Source organism: Cinclus cinclus, chromosome 26 (assembly GCF_963662255.1).
Source record: "Cinclus cinclus chromosome 26, bCinCin1.1, whole genome shotgun sequence".
NCBI lineage: Eukaryota > Metazoa > Chordata > Aves > Passeriformes > Cinclidae > Cinclus > Cinclus cinclus.
The window spans coordinates 7,253,318-7,272,867 of NC_085071.1; the positions used below are offsets into that span (position 1 = coordinate 7,253,318).

The 19,550-nt window shown below is 57.2% G+C and overlaps 1 protein-coding gene across 1 annotated transcript; it reads right to left on the reverse strand.

The window, feature by feature from the left end:
- Positions 1-360: 360 nt before the first annotated feature.
- Positions 361-17,811, reverse strand: ASAP3 (ArfGAP with SH3 domain, ankyrin repeat and PH domain 3). Its single transcript, XM_062508936.1, has 26 exons — positions 17,679-17,811; positions 13,811-13,883; positions 13,086-13,231; positions 11,519-11,593; positions 11,185-11,234; positions 10,797-10,923; positions 8,711-8,796; positions 7,849-7,924; positions 7,643-7,729; positions 7,218-7,327; positions 6,916-6,985; positions 6,337-6,424; positions 5,804-5,852; positions 5,528-5,715; positions 5,278-5,411; positions 4,783-4,877; positions 4,335-4,515; positions 3,879-3,964; positions 3,652-3,767; positions 3,495-3,562; positions 3,214-3,321; positions 2,849-3,092; positions 2,491-2,764; positions 1,851-1,995; positions 1,579-1,701; positions 361-1,296 (listed from the first exon to the last, which is right to left on the reverse strand). The coding sequence occupies exons 1-26, from the start codon at positions 17,799-17,801 to the stop codon at positions 1,222-1,224; spliced, it is 2,997 nt and encodes a 998-aa protein (XP_062364920.1). The 5' UTR covers positions 17,802-17,811; the 3' UTR covers positions 361-1,221.
- Positions 17,812-19,550: the final 1,739 nt, after the last annotated feature.

Below are 19,550 nucleotides of genomic sequence, written 5' to 3' on the forward strand. Positions count from 1 at the left end.
TGCAGTCTTTGAAGGGCAGCAGAGCCCTGCCAGCTGATGGTGTGTCAGCCTGGGATGGGAGCCACAAGCCCCTCAGGCCTGCCTGGAGGGGCAGCAATATGAGGCACAGGCCACTGGGCTATGTAAGTGACAACCTTGCCCTCCTTGCTTGGTCCTGCTCCAGCGCTCATCCTGGCATCCATCCCAGGGAAGGTGCCCATGTCCCAGACCAGCTCTACATGGCTATCCCCAAGGGTGCTCACAGATGCCAGTGACTGGGAGCCTTGGGGACACATCAGCAGACTCACCCTGCTGGGGACTGCCAAGGCAGGGATTGCACCCTCAACACACTTCCAGGTGCTTTAAAAAATGATGGTTTATTCAAAATCAAGAGACAGAAAACATATTTTAAAATATTTTTTGAGATTAAGTATTTGACACAGAAATGAGAAGGTTAAAGCGAGAGGGTATGGAGGCAGGTGGCTCCCAAGGGACACTGGTACAGGGGTATTCTGGTCCTAGAAAAATCTACAAAAGCCCCTCTGAGAGACCCTGCAGGGAAGGGGTGGTGATCCAGCACCCACCCCACATGAGGGACATGGGGCAGGGGCTTTGTGGTACCACCTGAAACATCCCCCGCCCTCCAAAGCAGTGAATGGCATTTCGCTACCTGCTTTGGAGAACCTTTGAAGCATCCCCAACTTCCACCAGTCCAGGCAGCTCCCAGAATGTGGGGTGGGGGATGGACACAATAAAAAACCCTTCTCCTATTTCTTGCCCATCCCAAAAGCTTCACAGTTGGGGTACAGAAGGAGGCTGGCAGTCCATGGCTGCCCCCAGGATAAGGAGAAGGCTTCATGACTATCTGGCAGAGGGAAGGAGACACCAAATACAGCTCCCCCGTCCCCAATTCCTTGCAGATAAGGAAAAAGAAAACCCAAGGGAAGGGCAGAGCCCATGGGAAGGTTGGAAGAGCAACCAGAGCAGGGGCTGGCACAGAAACCTCAGCCCACCGGCGCAGCGAGCACATCCATCCATCCTCTGCTCCTCAGCTCCCCACCACCACCATCCATGGACAGCTCTCCCAGTGCAGTGGGTCTCTGGGCCCCCTTGGAGGACAGTGGTCTCAAGCCAGGATTCTGGGCATGTGTCCCCTGTGGCCTGGCTCTACCAAGCCCCCAGCAGGGAGCTGTCTCTAGTCCCAGCCAATGGGACAGTGACACATGGGCCACCACCACATGGTCAGTCTTGCAAGAGGTGAACAAAGCTGGCAGGGAAGACTCCGGTGCGGGAGCCATCGCCCTCAATGAAGCCGACCTGGGGGTGCAGAAAGAGAGTTCAGGGGAGTGCCAGTCCTATCTCGAGGTATCAGCCCCAAAACCTCTCACCTGCTCAATTCCAACAGGGATTTAGAGAGGCAGAGCTGTGGTGACACAGCAGTGGAGCCCTCCCAGCCCTTCTCTACGCACACATGGGGCAGGAGTCTGCCATCCACGCCCCCTCACCCCCGAAAAACCCAGCCTCCTTCAGAAGAGAACTAGAGAGGGAAAAGGGACCAGGATTTGGATCCCAGCACCTGTCAGTGCCACAGTGACTCACCCAGATCTGCTCGTCCTCCTCACGTGTCACGACGATGACCTCCCCCTTGGAGAAAGTCAGGTCTCGTGCCTTGTCCCCCTTGCAGTCAGCCACTGCCTTTACCCGCTTCTGCCTCCCCTTGGCCTGAAATGGAATGAAAAGGGGTGACAGAGCCCCCCGAGGCCATCCAAAAGGCAGCAGCAGGGATATGACCCCCTGATCACTCCGTCTGCCACCCCAGGATTAGAGAAGCTGGGATGCTTGGGAATGAAGAAAGGAGAATTTGCACCTACCGGAGCAAATCTCCTGGGCATGGGTACAGGGGGCACCTTGCTGAGAGCGGGTTCCTCGGGGCCACCAGGGCTCTGGGGGGACCCAGCTGACCCCATTTTGCCCACCATGCCACTGATACGCCGGTACGAGCGGGTGCTCTCTGAGCTGTGGGTGACAGCAGGATCAGTATCACCCCCTCCCCTCTTCTGTTGCCTTCCCCCTCCCCGTTTTCCTTCCTGTGAGGTCTCAAGGGGGTCAGGGTTTCCCCCATGGGACTTGAATCCCACCCAAAGCACCCTGGATGCTGATGGAAAGGGTCCCCAGCACCCAAACTCCCTCAAATGAGCCCATCCCACCATATTTTGCCAAAAGAGAGAAAAAATACATATCATAATTTGCAGAGAGGACCTTGGTGTTCTCCCAAATAATCTGAGTCATTGTCTACAAGGACAACCCTGCATCCCCACAGCTGCCCTTGTCTCCTCCTGCACACCATGGTCACCATCAGCTTCTCTGCAGAGCCCAGAGGGTGGGGACCCCTTGGCTTCGCAGTGATTCTCCATGCCCGTGGGGGTGGCAGAGGTCGAAGCTCACCCATCAGCACCCATGCAACGACCCCCCAACACCAAGTGCAACCCCAGTCTGGAGCAGCATCCCTACCCAAACTTGACAGGGGGGATGTCGGGGACCATGCTGCCTGGCAGGGGCTGCACTGGTGGAGGATTGTGCTCTGGCCCCCTCCGACTGCTGCCGGTGTCCGTCTCGGAGCGCGTTTCCCAGTACGCTGCCCGCTGGCTTTCGGTGGGGCTGCGGGTGCCGGGGCTGCCATCCAGGGCACCCGTGCTGCTGGCACAAGGCATGCTGCGTGGTGCCAGCACCTCCGCTGGCCCAGACAAGTGAGGCTCTGATGCCTGCTGGGGCAGTTCAGGGCACTCTGGGGGAACACACACAACGGGGACAATAAACTTGGTCTCTTGGGGAAGGCACAGCCCCACCGTGACTCCCCACTCCGACTCACCGGTGGGGCTGTGGCTGGGTTTGGGGCGAGAGCTGCCCCGTGTAGGGTTTTTGAGGGGCAGCGGCGGGGGGATCTCCTCGCTGTGGGCTCGGCGGGGTGCAGGGCGCGAGGGCACAAGGATGCTCTCGTAGGTCTTGTTGGTGATGTCCATCCCCATGCAACTCCAGCGGGTCTGGGGGCAGGTGGGCAGCGGGCTGGCGGCCAGTGGTGATGTGCCCTTGAAGGAACGCTGGAGGGGGCTCACCTGAGGGTATATGCACAGCTCCAGGCATGTCCCACTGCCACCAGCCCCTCAAAAGGGTCTGCACTCCCCCAGCTCCTTCACTGGGAATGTGGAGGCCCCCCCACCACCACCCCACAGGTACCTTCTCCTCCAGCTCATCCTCACTGTCATAGGGGAACTCTGATGGGGGCTCCCAGTCATAGTCCACGTGGATTTGCAGGGAGAGCTTCCCTGCCTGCGCCTGCTCCAGCTGCCAGAGGGATAGGGCAGGTCAGGGCTATCTCAGGATGGGGCAGCCCACAGGGCTCTCAGCACTGGAGGGACACGCCCCAGAAGCCCCCCAACTTCATGCAAGCCCTCCTCAGGCACTTGGCTCCTTCTGCCCCACTCGGTGCTTCTCCCCCATTCCTCCATCCCACCTACCAGCTCCTCACACTCGCTGTACTTCAGCCTCCTCGCCACATCCAGAGCCGTCTCGCCTGCCGCATTCACTGCCCAAGGGACAAAAAGGAGACAAATCCAAATTTCAGCCTTGCCACCCCTACTGAAGAGCCCCAAAACCCCCATCCCAACCTCATACCTGTGGTGAAGGTGGCTTTGCCTTTCAGAAGCAGCTTGAGGCAGTTGGGCTGGTTGTAGAGTGCACCATAGTGCAAGGCCGTATTTCCATCCTGTGTCACCCGGTCCAGTGTTCCCCTGTGCAGGGCCAGCAGCAGGAAAGTCAAGGCTTGAGAACACACAAGCATCCTGTACATTCCTCCCATGAGGGAGAGGGGCAGGGAACACTGGGAGCACTTGGGGACGCACCCATTCTGGATGATGAAGTCCACCAAGGGAAGGGATGATCTGTCGGCGTGGCGCACTGCCATGTGCAGTGGCAGCTCACCTGCATCCTGCCAAGAGATGGGAGGGATGACCCTGAGAATGCTCATCTTTCCTCAGAATAAAGGGAAAAGAAGTACTGGATCCAAGAATGCTCATCTTCCCTTCTGAATGAAGAGAAAAGGAGTGCTGGACCCATGCATGCTCATCACTCCCAAGAAGGGAAAGGACAGCTGAACCCAAGGATGCTTCATCTCCCAAGATATGGAAGAGAGAGGAGTGGCCTCAACAATGCTTCATCTCCTATATGTAGGAGAGAAGAAAGCTGGACCCGAGAATGCTCATCTTCCCACCAGCACATAGCTGCCCAAAGCCCAGGACAACCCCAAGCACAGACCCCCAGAGAGGGAAAATCCATTCCCTGTCAGGTGCAAGCCTCACCTGACCCTCAGGGCTGGCCAGGGGCTTGGTCAGGTCATGCCCCTCAACAAAGGCCTTGAGCAGGGCCAGGAGGTCACGGGTTCGAATGGCTTCCCAGAGGCCATGGGGGTTGTCCTGGCCGCTTCTCTGCGCGTAGCGTCGCTCCATGTACTTGGCCGTGATGTATTCCTTGCGCGCAGCCCTGCCGGAAGGGGGGCGAGGATGGGCAGGGAGCCAGGGGGTGAATCCCTGTGCTCCTGCCTCCTCCTGAAGCCTCAGGCTCAAGGGTAAACCTCCAAAGAGGTGCAGATCCCCACCACAATCCAGCAGTGACACGAGGATACCTCATCCCAGGGATGTCTTACAGCTGATGGGCAGTGGCAGCATGGGGACAAGAACAGGGCACACACCATGCACTCCCAGTCCTCCTCCTCCACTTCTTCCCAGCACACCCAAGTCCCTGACTCACATATCACTGCTGGCCGAGGGCTTGGGACAGTCCTGTGTGGGTAGCATGGCCTCCATGATCTCATTGAAGCGAGTGTTCCCAATGCTAACAGCCAGCTAGGGAGAGAGGAGACCAGAGGGACATGAGCCCTCCTGGCCACACTCACCCTGCTCCATCCCATCCCAGAAGGAAGGAATCCACTGGATCCACCCAGAGCTTTCGCAGAGCAGCATCTCTGCCAGGATGATGCTCTCTTATGGCAATGGAAATTTGTTTTAGGAGGGAGAAAATCCTGGGGAGCTGCCAGCAGCCCTCCACTTAGCAAATCACTTTGCAGAGCCCCCCTTGCCGAGACCACCGCACTGGGGAGACGGAGGCAAGTTTGCAAGCCCTGGAGCAAACTGGGGACAGATGGGATGGAGGAGAAGGAATGAACCCTGCATCACAGGAGGTCTGGGAGACACAGAAGGTGGTTCCCAGGAGCCAGGAGACCTCTGGGCTCAGAGACCAGCTTACCAGCAGCTCAGAGGTGCTGAGAACATCCAGGGTGAGGGACTGGATGCGGGAATAATGCACACCCAGCTCCCGATGGATACCAGAGCACTCGATGCATGTCAGGATGCCAAGGTTGGTAGAGAGCCATGTGGGATCTGCAGTGGGAGCGGTGTGGGGCTCAGCACCACGCCCAGCCCCCAAAGATGCTGTGACCCCTATGACACCTGTCTCACACCCAGGCTGGGGGGACACATCCCAGGCCCTGACGTACCTGGGGCGCCGCAGTCACAACACTGCTTGTTTCCTGGCATGTTCTTCACCTCACTGATAACCACCCTGGTGAGCTCCTGCATGCCACAATCCACCCCGGTGCCTGCCGCCATCCCGCCACTGCCCCCATCCCCCTTGAAGGCATTGCTCAGGGCTTCATCCTTGCTGTTCTGCAGCACTGAGACCCACCTGGGCAGGAGGGAGGAGGAAGAGGAGAATGGGGAAGGCAGAGCAGGATCTGGCATGTCAAAGGGGAGGGATGGGCTGTGGCACTTACACAACACACTCCTGCTCATCCTCTGCTTGGAAGTGATATGTCCTGTTGTCTGCAAGGATGGGGAGAGAGGGGAGAAGGTGAAAGGAGAGAAGCTGTGTCTCCATCCTGATGGGGCTTGGAGCAATCTGGTCTAGTGGAAGGTGTCCCTGCCCATGGTGTGGGAGTGGAACAAGACAGTCTTTAAGGTTGCTTGCAGCCTAAACCATTCTAGGATTCTGTGGTCTAGGGATACCCAGGACAGAAGAAATCAGCTGAAATCTCTTCAAAAGAGTTGTTTCATTACAAATTAAATCACTGCACACCACTACCCCATCACCTGAACCCTACCACAACCTCTTTTTGTCTCAACTTTCTAGATCTCCTTCAAGAGATCAGTCTTTCATCTATAAAGACAGCCAAGAAGACACCTAGAGCCAGATTAAAAGTATTTAAAGAGGGTGCCAAGGTGTTTCAGAGGGAAAATCACTCTACAAAGCAAGAGGTCCTACCACAGCCTCCACCTCCAGGTCAAACACCTCATCCCAGGCACTCACGTGTCACCAGGTCAAAGCATTTCTTCTCCTCGGTATGGGGCCGCACCTGGCAGGTGAGGAGATTCAGCTTCACAGGGGGACGGTTTATCTGCAGGGTGAGAGGACCGAGGTGGGTTAAAGGACCAGGAAGGGATAGGATGGGCATCACCACCTCCAATGGCAACTGTGGTGGTACAACCACCACCACAGATGGTTTCTCTTGGGATAACCACGCAAATCAGACCCTGTCTGACCCACTTTAGAAAAACAGGGACCCTTTGCAGGAGAACACGGCTCCAGGATGTTCCTCTGTTCCTCCTGTAATTTCCAGCCTCCGACGCCAGGGGCCAGCCCTTCCCTCCCAACCAGCCCCATCCCCTTTGGGCTTGTCTGGACCCTCATCTCCATCTCGCTGCCCCAGTCAAGTTCACCCTCCTTGCCCATGGACCCCTGCCAGACATGGGGGGCCACCTTTGGACCCCTGTCAGACCCGGGGGACCACCCGGGGGACCAGTCCCATCCTGTATTGAATTCCAAAGGACACCAAGCCCCAAAGGGTGCACAAAGAAAGGTCAGGGCGGCAGCCCCCACGCTCCCCACCGTGCTGTGGGAGATGGTCAGGCAGCCGTACTTCACACCACATTTCCTCTTCTGCCACACTTTGCGGATCCTGAGAAGGAGGAAGAGGAGGAGTGAGGATTGCATAGCTGTAGTCACCTATGTTCACATCTCAAACCAGCCACAGCAGAGGCCTGATGGTCTTCTAGACAAGGGGTTGTGCTTTCTCTAAGTCATAGGGTGCTAAATGTCCTGTGAGCTGGATTCCAGCTCTGGGGCCTCCCATGAGCACTGACAGTGTCGGGATGAAGTCAAGAGCTCTCCGGGGTACCACTCATCCTCACCCATCACTCTTCTTGTACAGGAATCCTGACTTCTCCATCCCGTACTGCTTGTTGCCTTGGTGCTGATGGATACTGTAGCCACCGCCAGAGTTCTTCCTGCTCAAGTTTTCCTGAAAAAAAAAAAAACAACAAACAAACAAAAAAAACCAAACAAACAAACAAAAAAAAAACCAAAACCAATTAAAAAGCAAAGTGGGAGGCACAGAGGCAGTATCTGCCCCAAGTGACTGTGTCCTTATGGGGGTGCAGTGTGTCCAGCAGGATGCCAGACAGCCCCATGCCCTCCCACCATCCAAATATCTCCAGGTCCCTGGAGAGGTTAACCCAGCTCCCTTCTGCTCCCCATCCCCAAACTAACCCTAGGCTGACTAGCACCCTCGCAAAGCTCCTTCTCAGCTCTCCCCTGCCCATGCTGGGGGTCTCACCTCCTTGCTCTCCAGCTGCAGGACACTGCGGAGGGAATCGCGGGTCTGCGTGAGCTGCCTCACCTCCTCCTCCTGTGCTTGGCGCAGCTGGAAAGAGCAGCTGCCCTCACTCAGGAGGGTGTTCTCAGGGGCTGGCACGGGGACAGGGGGGTGGCACCCTGGGAGACACGTCCGAGGGGCACTGGATGGCAGCCTGAGGGCCTTACCCCGTGCAGGGACACGGCGAGCTTCTCAATGAAGGGGTAGAGGTTCTGGGCAGCCTTCCAGCCATCTTGGAAGAAACTGGGTGTTTGTTGAGGGTGATTAAGATGCAGATGAAGATGGAGGAAAAAAAGAGGGGTTTTTAGAGAAAATGTGGCAGATCATGGCAATCCCCTCCCTGGAAAGCTGTGCTCGCTTTGTGGCTCCCTGGCTATGGGGATCTGGAGACACCCCAGCAAAGGCCAAGCCCAGCCCGCAGGGTTTGGATACTCCAAATATTTGGGGTGTTTGGGATGCAGGATTGGCCTCTTGTTTAATCCCAGCTCAACTAACTCACTGGGGAGCAGTGCTACCAAAAGCCACATGTTGGAGAATCCCTGGGTCACAGTCCCAGCCAAAGACATGCTTTTAACCACAGTGACTGTCTCAATCTGCCTCAGTTGCCCCTCTTGAGAGCTGCAGGAGATGATGACTCCCACAGACTGCTATTCTAGCCCCACAGAGCAACAGGAAAGGCAAGAGGATGTTAATCCTCACTCCAAACAACTTCCTTACAAGCCCCATGGCCAATGCCAGAGCTGCTCAGCTGAGCTCATCTGTGGAAATCTATCCAGAAACCAAATAATCAGCTCTATCTCAAGCCAGTGCCTCTCCCGCAGCCCCAGGAACACGTTTACAGCTCCTCAAGACAACAAAGCACATTTCAGCTCCCCAGAGAAAACTAAAGAGTGATGGCCTCTGCCCAGTATCTCTACCAAGAGCTGTATGGGTCTGGGATGAGAGTAGAAGACCCTAGACCATCATGGGACCACCCAAGGCTGACAACCAGCCCCAGGGATGAACCACCTTGACCCAGGTGGCACCTACTTGTGCTGAGCGTGGAAAAATTTGATGAGGCTCTGCAGGAAATCTGGTCCCTGTTTCATCTGAGACTCGCTGACTTTTAGCAGGTACTGGAGGGGGAGAAGACACCTGGTTAGGTGACAGAGACAAGGGCCAGCTGAAAATATCCCAGAGGAAAGAGCAAGAGCCTGCCCAACCCTTGATTCCTTTCCCAGCACAGGGAGGAAGGTTAAAACACTGGCTGGGTTTCAAGAAGTCGAGTCATGATTTTGGATTTGAAGGCAGCTCGCTGGGGACCACCCTCAAAAAACCTGGCTCTGGAAGTCCTCCAAGACATGGAAAGTTCAAGGACTGAGGCAGGCCTCCAGGGTTTCCAGCCAAGCATGCTTCCCCTACTGCTCATTACTTCTGGAGTTAATAAATAACCAAAATTCAAGGCAGCTTGTGAAGGAAAAAAAAAAAGAAACCAACAAAAAAATACCCCACAACAAAAAAGGCCAAATGTTTTTTAAGACATGGCCCTTTTATTCCCAAAACATCAGATTCCAAGAAGTGAGCACCTGCAGTACACCAGTGCTGGAGGTCTGCTGAGGTGCCCCATGGGATGGGGAATTTCAGCTTTATGCATCAAACCCATCCATCAGCTGCAGGCAGAGAAGGAAAGACACAGAGTCTCGCTCACCCTAAGCAAAATAAGGAGGGGAAGAGATTTTCCCCCTTCAAGCTCCTCTCCAGCTGCTGGAATGGTTTTGAGAGCGAGGGGAAGGGGAGGCAGCCCTGAGCTCTGGAGGATTTCCAGGGTGGGATAGAGCTTCTGGAATGGAGTGTCCCCATGCCCCAGGCACTCTGGACACCCGGAGGGGTCACTGGACTGGAGACAGGTATTAGTCTGCTCCGTGCAACCTGGAGGTACCAAGTCAATGGCAGGGAGCACGACTATACCCCTGAACAACGTCCCACCTAGAAAAGGCCACATGTACCCAGCTCCCATGGGATGTCCCTGCCCATGGGATGTCCCACAGTGACAGTGGCAGCAAAATGTCCCAGGCAACGCTGGCTGGGACCCATGAACAAAGCAATGCTCCCAGCACCCCTGAGCCTATGTCCAACTGCTCACAGCCCAGACGGTGTGAGATGGCCCACAGTGGAGAGACACAACCACCCCATGAGGTGAAACAGGACCCTGTTCCCAGCCCAGGAAGTAGTAAAATCCACTTTCCTAAAACCCATGTGCATCACATGGCCCCCAGCCCCCCAGAAGAACTGCCCTCCCATTCCCAGGACCTGCAGCAGCTCTCGTGCATGCAGAAACATGGGTGCACATGCCCTGCTCCAGCTCCCATCTCTCCATTTGCTGTTATTTATCCCACAGTGGAGCTATTCAAGGGAGTGACTCATCTGGCTGGGTCCCAGCTCCACAGCCTCCTCCCCACAACCCCTGTTCTTTGCTGGGCAGGCATGGGGTGGCACCGGGATCTGGCCCTTGGGAACATGGGAGACGTCTGGGACCGCCCATTGCAGATTTGTTCCCTGCTCTGCCACCCTCGAGGTTTATGGGGCTGCTGAGTGTCTGGAGCCAGGACACCTGGGTTCCTCCTTGCTGCAGGGCTTTAAAATTGAGTTCTCCATCCTTCACTTATTCCCACCTCATCTCCTGAGCATGGACTGCAAGGACCCAGAACTGCAAAGGATCTAGGGTGACTTGTGACCCCCTCAACAAAGCCCAGAGCAGTTTTGAGGATAGGTGAAAACCACAAAGCCAACCTCACAGATTTAAGCCAAAGAGCTCACTTTTTACCCAAACACCACCTAAGGAAGGGTAGGAGCGGGACTGGGGGGACATGGCCACCCTTGTGGGGCACCATGGCTGCCATCTGGAGCTGCATCCCACAGGGACCTCAGTATGGGGAGAGGGATCCCTGAGCTGGGACCATGCAGGGACATAACAGGATGGGGATGGCAAGGGTCCCCCACAGCACACAGGTGGAGCTGCTTTGGTGTTGGATACTGGGACAGGCTCCGATGTCCCTACACAGCTTCTAGCAGAGCGGTCCCCCTGGGACTCAGCTCCTGGAAGGGAACAGTCCCCAACCCCCCAGCACTGCCCCACCTCACACATGTGGAGCTGCAAGAGCCGCCGCTCCTTCTGCATGTCCTCAGCCATCTCTGCTGCTGCTGGCTCTGCCGGGCTGACCCCAGCCAAGCGGGCTCGTTCCTTCTCCTTCTCCATCTTCCCCCTGTGGAATGGGCTGGAAGCAGGTTGGGGACATCCCTGCTCTGAGGGGTGTCCCACGCGGGAGGCTACATTGGTAACGGGATCAGGAGAAACATCTCCAGGCCCTTTCCAGCCCCTCTCCCTTTTCCCTTTGGGAAAAGCTGGACCAGAACCCTCCCCATGACAAACTGGCTCCATTGGTGCCTGGCTCCAGCCCGGGGACAAAACGTCTTTGTCCAGGATGGGATTAGGTAGATTTTGCCAGAGGCAGTGTGTTGCTTACACTTTGGTCTCATAATCTTTCCAGGCCTTTTCAATCTGCTTCTTGGAATCCTGTGGCAAAGGAAAGAAGGGGTGGCAGCTGTCAGGGAAAGCAAAAGGGCCGGTGGCACTAAAGGGGCTGAGAGCTTTGTTCTGCATTGCTGCACCCCTTGAGGGTGAGGGCTGTCGCTACCAGGTCTTCACCCCTCACTTCTGTTACTCCCAACACTCCCTGCTTCCTTCCTGCCCCTGGTACTGATTCCTTTCTTCTCCTGGCCACAGGCATGAGCTGAATCCATACTGGGGGTCTCGCTGCAGAATATCACCAAATGAGTGACCCTGGGGACAGGACTTACCAGGCGGCCATCCTTCAGCTGCCCCTTCAACAGGCTGTCCAGGGGGAAGGACACAATGTTATTCAGGTTCTGCACCTGCAGAAGGTAGAGATTGGGTTCCCATGGTGGCAGAAGTCAGGGACCTGGATCCCCACATCCTTCTCAGTGCCAGGGACCTCCAGGGACCTCCCCACCTCCATCACTGCCCCAGGAAGGGTTAAAGAGGCTGGAAGTGGGGCTGAATCCAGGATCCTGGCAGAGGGCACGCTGGGGCTTGTTGGAGCTGGCTGCACGATGTCTGATGAATGTGGCCCTTCCCACAAACCACACCAGCACCACAGCTGCCAAATAAAAAGCTGTCTTCCCCCATTGACACCTCATCCCTGTCCCCATCCCTGTCCCCTGCACCCAGCGACATGACCAGCCCCTCCATGGTCCTGTGATACAAAGTCCATGTCAGAGGGGCTTCCCAAAATGTCTCCCTTTGCTGGGGTCTGGGGATACCAATGCAGCCACCACTGTCCCTACCAGTGCTGTGCAGGCATCCATGGTAGGGACGTGGGAGCCAGCTGCCATCCTGGCATCCCTCCATGCAACCCACAGAGCAGCACCCCATTTTAGAGCTGTGACAGCAGCTCCAGCACCCACATGGGACTTCCCCACTGCACTCAGACTTCTTTTAAAGGGTTTTGGTCCTCTGCAGCACCTGGGGAGAAACTCAGCCCCAGGGCACAGGACCACCCCCAAAACAGGGGTAACAGGAGATCTCCAGGGAGACTCTAGGAGGGGAAACACAGCTTTTTGGATCCGGTTGAGGGTCTTGGCACAGAAACCTCACTCAGCAGCATGTGGGACAGGAGGTGGGGACCCTCAGAACTGGTCTAACTCCTCCATCAGGACAGTTCTGCAGAGCCCGACAGGAGCACGGGAGTCCAGCACACTGGGACAGCCAGGATGGGGAAGGGGAGGAGCAGGGAGGCCCAGATTGGGGTAACCGGCAGAGGAAGACGCCAAAAATCTGAAATTCTTGCTGGGGGAAGGGCAGCAGAAATCAATTTCCTCCTTAAGCAGAGCCAGGGGCCAAAAACACCCTTTGGAGAGGGGGATTTAAAAGTGAACAGAGAGGGAGCCACATAAGACCCCACAGGGATTTGCTGCTGAACCCAGCTCCATTCAGGAGCTGAATTTTCCATTGGAGCCATTCCTGGCTCGGCTCACAGCCGCCTCTGCCTGCTCCCCATGGCCCCACTGTGCAGCCCAGTGTGGCTTTGATTTACTCTTGGCAAGCAAGATCAGAGATGCAATTGATGTGAGAAAAAAACAGAAAGCAAGAAAAAAGGGGAAAAATTCAAATAGCAGCCCCAGCTTCCCATCAGATCCCACTGTCAATGGCCCCGGGGAGCTGGTAGTGAGTTATAAATCCAGGAACGGAGTGCCAGGTGGTCTGAGAGCACTGGGACTATGTCCCTGAGCCCAGGGTGGGAGGTAGATATTCCTGCATGGGACGGAGGGCAGCTAAACTGGAAGGAGGGGTGCTGCATTGGTTGGTGGGGGGATTCCAAATCCAAATGCATTTGCGACAGCTTACCAGGTTCTTGAAGAGTGCAGTGACCTCACGGGTGAAGACAGCCAGGTTGAGGAAGCCGGTGGAGAGCTCATGGTTGTTCTGGGAGAGGTGGTTGCTGCCGAAGTTCTCCAGGGCCTCGCTGTACTGTTCTTCATTCTCCACATGGGCTGTATGGGGAGACACCGGAGAGGGACATCGGATGACCCTGTAGCACCTGACACATCACGGTCACAGCATGAGGTCCCACCATCTCTCCATCCCTCTGTAAAAGAGCTGGGCTGATCCTGATGCAGGACAGAAGCAGTGCCCCAGAACAACCTCCCTAAGGGTCTAAAATTTCTTTTGTATATCTATTTCAGACAGTTTTTGATATCTAAACACACTACCAGTTCACATCATGAGGTTCCACCAGCAGCTAGCATCCACCTTCCCCACATATTTTTTTTGGGTTTGCTACTCACCTCTGTAGCATAGCTGGTCTGATCCTGCTGCAAGACAGCACTGGAACATCCAAAACAACCTTCCTAAGGCTCTCCATTTCCCTCTTTATATAGTTTTAAGACAATTTTTGGCACCTCAGCATGTTGCCAGACTGACAGGCTGGCAGCATCCAAGTAGCAAATACCCCCAGGCTCACCAGCACCCATGGCTGCCCAGTGTGACCATTGCTGGTGGGGGATGGGACTATCACACACCCCCAGCCCCATGCTCTGGAAATGCCCATCATCTCCCAAAGCCTAACTCACCGAGCCCGGAGATGTGAATGGCTTTCACATATTTCCTGATCCTCTGGAGCACAGCTTGGTCCCCATCCAGGCTCTGCAACAGCAAAGAGAGAAAAAAAAAAAAAATGGAGCTCATTAGCCAAGCACGGCTGCCACTCCCCTAGCCCAGCTGGCCCTTGGAAAGGCTGCAGCTCTGCTGTGCAGATGTGTGGGGTAGGATCCAAGCTCCCAGGGCTGGGAAAGGAGCTGGAGGCATCCTGGGGATGCTGGAGCCACAGCATCCAGCTGGTCCCCTGCCAGGGCCGTGGTCCCAATAGCGTTGTTGCAAGGCAGAGTTTTGGCTGGCCCCAGAGAGGAGGGCTTGAGCAAGACAGTAGGAGAAGGTGAGAGGCTCTTTGGATTCCAGCAGCTTCTATTTACCATGGAAAATGCCTTGCTGGCTCTTGGAGGGACTTTCAGCCAAGGAGGGGTTGAAGCATCATGTAAGCACATCAGCCCATCCCCATGGCTCAGAACCAGGCGAGATGGGTGAGGGTGCTCAGCTCCCCACAGAGCCAAAGATGGGACCCACCTCCTGCTGATGGGGACCTAAATCCCATAAACCCTTGTGCCAGTTGTGTGCTAAACCACAACAATCCCACAACGAGGAATGTAGCTTTCCAACACCCCCCAGCTCATGCAGGGTCTTGCCCATGGTCCCCAGCACCATGAGTCTCCCAACAGGCCCATCAGCCAGATCCTGCTCTGGTTTGGAGCTCTCCACATCACCCCCATCTCTTCCTACCTTTACAGCCCTGATTTGCCCCCCTGAGCACCACAACAAACTCAGCCCACCCAAGGGCAAGGGGCTGTGCTGCTGTCAGCCCAAGTATCCGAGCACACACTGGCCTCAGCATCAGGAAAGGGTTAAGGGCAGCTTGGCTGCAGGTATCCTGCAGAGCCATGATAACAGGCTGGAAATATTTAGAGGGCGTGAACAGCAGAAAGGGCAGGGATGAGACCTCGGAGGAATTACAATAAAGAGGCTCTCTCTCTACTTGGGCTTCATTGAAGGTTTTCAGGCTGATGTTAAGGCTGATTTCCTGACAGCAGGGGCAGCCTAGCTTCAGCACTGCTCTCTTTGTCAGATGGGATGCTGCCAGAATGAACTGGCTGGGAGTGGACTGGGGCTGAGGTGGGAGCCAAATCCCCTGCTCAGGGGAGCCTTGCAATGCATCTACAGTGGGGAGAATGCTGGGGAGCACCAAGGCTCCCCCTGGTCCTTCTCTATGTCAAATCCAGATGCACCAAGCTCTCCAGAGCAGAGATATTCCCTGCCTCTGAGGGAAGCCAGGGCTGGATGCTCCAGGCTTGCAAACATGGCAGAGTCTTAGGAAGGGGAAACAGGTAGCATGAGATGCTTTGGAAGCATCACTGGGCAAGTGTGGAAAGATGCTCCTTCAAGTGTCCAGGACAGAGCAGCTCATCCTTGTGCCAGATCACGGCTGCAGGATGCAGAATGCAGGGCTGGTGCAGAGCAGGGATGATCCAGGGAAGGACACAAGGGTTTTCAGGAAGGGATCCAGGAGTTCAACCAGTGGTCACAGGGCAGGCAGAGACAAGTATTTGGGTGGTAAAGGCCGAGGGAATCACTATAAAGTGCTTCCAGTAGCTGTGGGCAGCACTGGCATCCCCACTGTCCCAGGCTGGCTGCTGGGAACACGGTCCTTGGCTGCTCAGGAGTGGAGGGGCAGAGATGTCTGGAGCCCCTGATGGCACCCATCATCCCCCAGGCACGGCTCAAGGGCTTCTGGTCAGGGGGCAGCTGAGGACATTGGCACAACAGGGACAGCAGCAGGAGGAATTCCCCATGGGATGGAGGAAGGGACGAATGCACACCTGCACCACAACTAGCTGGGTTTGCAGCCTGGGGCCCTCAGGCAGGATGCTCAATGGAGGCCATTCTTCTGCCTCCCCCCACTGCTGCCAGCTCGTGCTACCCAGCGAAGGAGCCACCACAGGAGCCAGAGCCAGGGTGCCAAGCTGCCAGGCTAGGAGCATTATGTGGCATTGCCCTGGGGGACAGCGTGAGCTGGGACACGTCAGCAGCCTCTGCCATGTCACCCTGCCCCTGCCCACAGGTGCCCAGTCCCTTCTGACATGCACACAGCACCAGTCACCAAGGGCTGGATTCGACCTTCCAAGCCCACTCCAGATAACTCAGGTTCTGTCTCCACAGCAGCCTCAAGGATCCTGAATTCCCAAAAACCCCTGGGAGGGGAGAGCTCTCTTTAATCTCAGGAGGTAAACTGAGGCACGAAGTAGCTCCAGCCAACATCAGGATGTCTCCTCAGTGTTGAGCAGCAATCTCCAATCCTCTTCCTGTTCACTTCTGCCCCCGATTTGAGACCTGCCTCTATCTTGGGTGCATGTGACCATGCTCTGTCCCATGGTCCTGGTGGGATATAGCCATCCCTTCCCACCCAGCTGGAGTAAAACCAGCATCCTTTGCTCCCTCCTGCTCACCAAGCTGCCAGACAGTATGTGGTGTGGTGACAGAAAAGACCATGACTTGGTTTGATCACAGACTGTCTCCCTCATCCCCCAGTGATCCCCAATTCCACCAGCGATTATCCCCCCTGCCTCATGCTATCACCCTGTTGGGGCTCCAAGGATAGCGTGGAGCTGGTTTGCTTGGATTTCCCTCCTGCCCTCGTGCTGGGACCAGGGCAATGCCAAAGGTGTGGCAGCAGTTTGGCCCCCTCCCCAGAGCTTCCAGTGGCATGGGGGGTTCAGTCCTGTGCCCTCCATGGCACGCATGGCAGCAGTTACGATTCCCAGCTCTCTCTCATGCTTGCTGGAACTTTACTAAGCTAATCCCAGGGACCCTCTGTCATTCCCGAGGGACTCCCCCCATCCCTGCATTCCTTACTGCAGCCTCTCCAAAGAGCCAAACAAAATTCCTGCTGCTCCCTCCTGGCTGGACCTGCCTCCCCCTTCCTTCCCCACTGGGAAGAGGATCCATGGCAGTGACCAGCATGTGCTGATGGGGACCAAGATGCTACACGGTGTGTTCCCAGATTTCCAGGCCTGGGACACCCATCCCACTGCCCCAGGTATCCCGGCAGCCCTAGAACCTGCCCCCCCCCCACTCCCTGCCAGCTCTGGCTCTCCTTCAAAGTCATTCCTTAGCTAAGAGGAGTTGGCATAAGCCACAGGACCAGCTGGAAACTGCCTTTATTCCAGGCGGGAGAAGGAGGAGGAAGGCACCCCACCACCTCCACCCTTCCCAAAAAAGCTGCCGATGATTTTGGGGGAATGCTGAGAATACTCCCCAGACTTTGATCAAGGAGGAGACCCCCCAGCCACACCACATCACGTCGGGGCTGGCTCCAGCACAGGAACTCGATAGTGGATAGAAATGTGGGGCTAATTCTCCGGGACGAGTCCTGGGCCCTGGGACAGGGGTGGTGTGCTGGTCCCGGTGGAAAGAAAGGATCCCCAGCCCCAGGGAAGGATGCCTTGATCCTCGGGAGGGGCAAGTGGGGATGCCCCGGCCCTAGAAAGAGGGAAATAGGCCGCCCTGACTTTGGGGTGCTGGGGGGTATATCCTGGCCCCGGGGGACACCTGGTGCTTTCAAGGGGCCTTTGCTCATTTCTTCAGGTTTAACCCCCATATAAGTACGCCAGGGCTGCTCGGAAGATGCAAACGGGCCCTGCCCCCCCCCACCCGAGGGTCCCAAACCACCCGTTTAGGATGACCAGCGTAGTCTCGGGGTGAAAGGGTGGGCCCTAAAAAACAGAAGTCCGAGGGAGGCGCAAGCATCAAGGGACTAGCACCTCTTGGTGCGGGGGATGTTCCCAGGTGGGATGCGCAACCAGACCCGGACCACTCCCCTGCCCCGCTCACCTCCTCCAGAGCCCCCACGGCCCCCCGGCACTTCTGCATGTTGGAGGTGAAGGCTGCGGCCGGGGAACTGAGGTCCTCGCTGGTCACGGCCAAGAAGTCGGCCACGCTGAGCTGCTCGGGCATGGTGCGGGGGGCACCGGGCGGCGGCAGGGGGAGCGCGGGGAGCGGGAGAGCCTCCCCTGCGGAGCGCCCCGGGCTCAGCCCGGCTCAGCGCCCCGCCCCGGGAAGAGGAGCCCCGCCCCGGGAAGAGGAGCCCCGCCCCGGGAAGAGGAGCCCCGCCCCGGGAAGAGGAGCCCCGCCCCGGGAAGAGGAGCCCCGCCCCGGGAAGAGGAGCCCCGCCCCGGGAAGAGGAGCCCCGCCCCGGGAAGAGGAGCCCCGCCCCGGGAAGAGGAGCCCCGCCCCGGGAGGTGGAGCCCCGCCCCGGGAGGAGGAGCCCCGCAAGCCCCGCCCCGCTCCCGCCCCTCCCTCCCACCACCGTCACGCGGCGGCCCCGCCCGTCCGCGCGTTAAAGGCCAAGAGCCGCGGTGCTCCCCAAGAATCATCCCCGTGAACCCCGTTCCGTGACGTAGGGGGTGCGGGGTTCCCCCGTGCTATGGTGGGACGAAGAGAAAACCCTCGGGTCTGGGTGGATCCGCACCCCCAGCCTTGCCTCGGCACCCACCTTTCCCAGGCACCCAGCATCTCCCTAACCCCAGTACCCGCATTCCCTAGGCTCCAGCACCCCCCTAACGCCACTATCCACCTAACCCAAGTCCCCAGGGACCCCAGCACCCGTCTCTGCCCGGAAGCCACTTCCCCCCCAGCACTCCAGTACTCACCTCACCCAGGGACCCCAGAAATCACCTCTCGCCATGTCGGTAGAAGATGGAGACACAGAGTAATGGCCAGTCCACTCCAAACACCGTTTTAACTGGAGGTCACTCCCACCCTGCCCTTCCTAGGACTCCGAGGGGACAATTACGGCAGCCCTTGGCTTTTTGTCCCGCTGGAGGCGACCTCTTTGTTCCCCCTCCTCATTCGTCCCACTTCTCAATGGAATTTGATTTCCCATTCCTGTTTATTTGCTCTTCCCGGATGATGGGTTGGAAGCACGGACACCTCAGGAGCAGGCGATGAGGCTGAACAGACACTGAGCACATCCTACTTGCAGGGCTGGGTGGGGCTGGTGACCCAGCCAGAACAGAAAGGCGCGAGAAGCCTCACTGGGGCTGGTTTGCCACGAGAGGCCAACATGGGTGCAAGGGGGCTTTGCAGGACCCCTCCCCACCCCCAATATCCCTCGCACCCCTCACCCACCGTGGATGGTGGATCAGGGGGTGACAGACCCTCGAGCCTTTTACTGAGCCAGGAGTGGGACTCAGTCGAACTTAGGTCTGTGCCTAACCAGGGGCCAGCCCAAGCCTTCCTCTAACCCGCTGTTACTGGGGGGCTAAGGGGGAACGAGTTATAGGAAGAGCCATCACGAGCCTTGGGTGAACGGCTACGCTTGAAAGATTCCAACGCTTCTGGCACCGGCAAGCAGGGGAGCCCACCGTTCGGGGTGTCCAACCCGGCTGGGGGGACCCAACATCTGACGAGCTCCCAGGACATCCCCCTCGGATGCAGGGCTCCGGCAGACAGAGGGTTAAAAGGCTGCAGCCCAGGCAGGACTGGAGCAGGAGGGATTTGGGATAAGAGGCTCTCAGCAAACAGGCGGCCCCGGATCCTCCCGCTTTCTCCGCGCTGCCCCGAGGGGTCCCTCCGCTCCCTTGGCTGGTGTGGCCCTGCCACCTCCTGGCTGGCCTGGGGACTGCGCGGGGGGAGCGGGGCAGGGGCCGCAAATCGCCCGGGGACATTCCCTTACTCGCTGCAGGACTCCGTGCCCCTCGCCTG

Coding starts and splice junctions, on each gene's coding strand:
- ASAP3 (XM_062508936.1), bottom strand. CDS start 17,801: ATGCCCGAGCAGCTCAGCGTGGCCGACTTCTTGGCCGTGACCAGCGAG. Junction 6,425..6,915: donor TGACCATCTCCCACAGCACG/GTGGGGAGCGTG, acceptor CTCACCCTGCAG/ATAAACCGTCCCCCTGTGAA. Junction 3,768..3,878: donor GACTTCATCATCCAGAATGG/GTGCGTCCCCAA, acceptor GGCCCTGCACAG/GGGAACACTGGACCGGGTGA.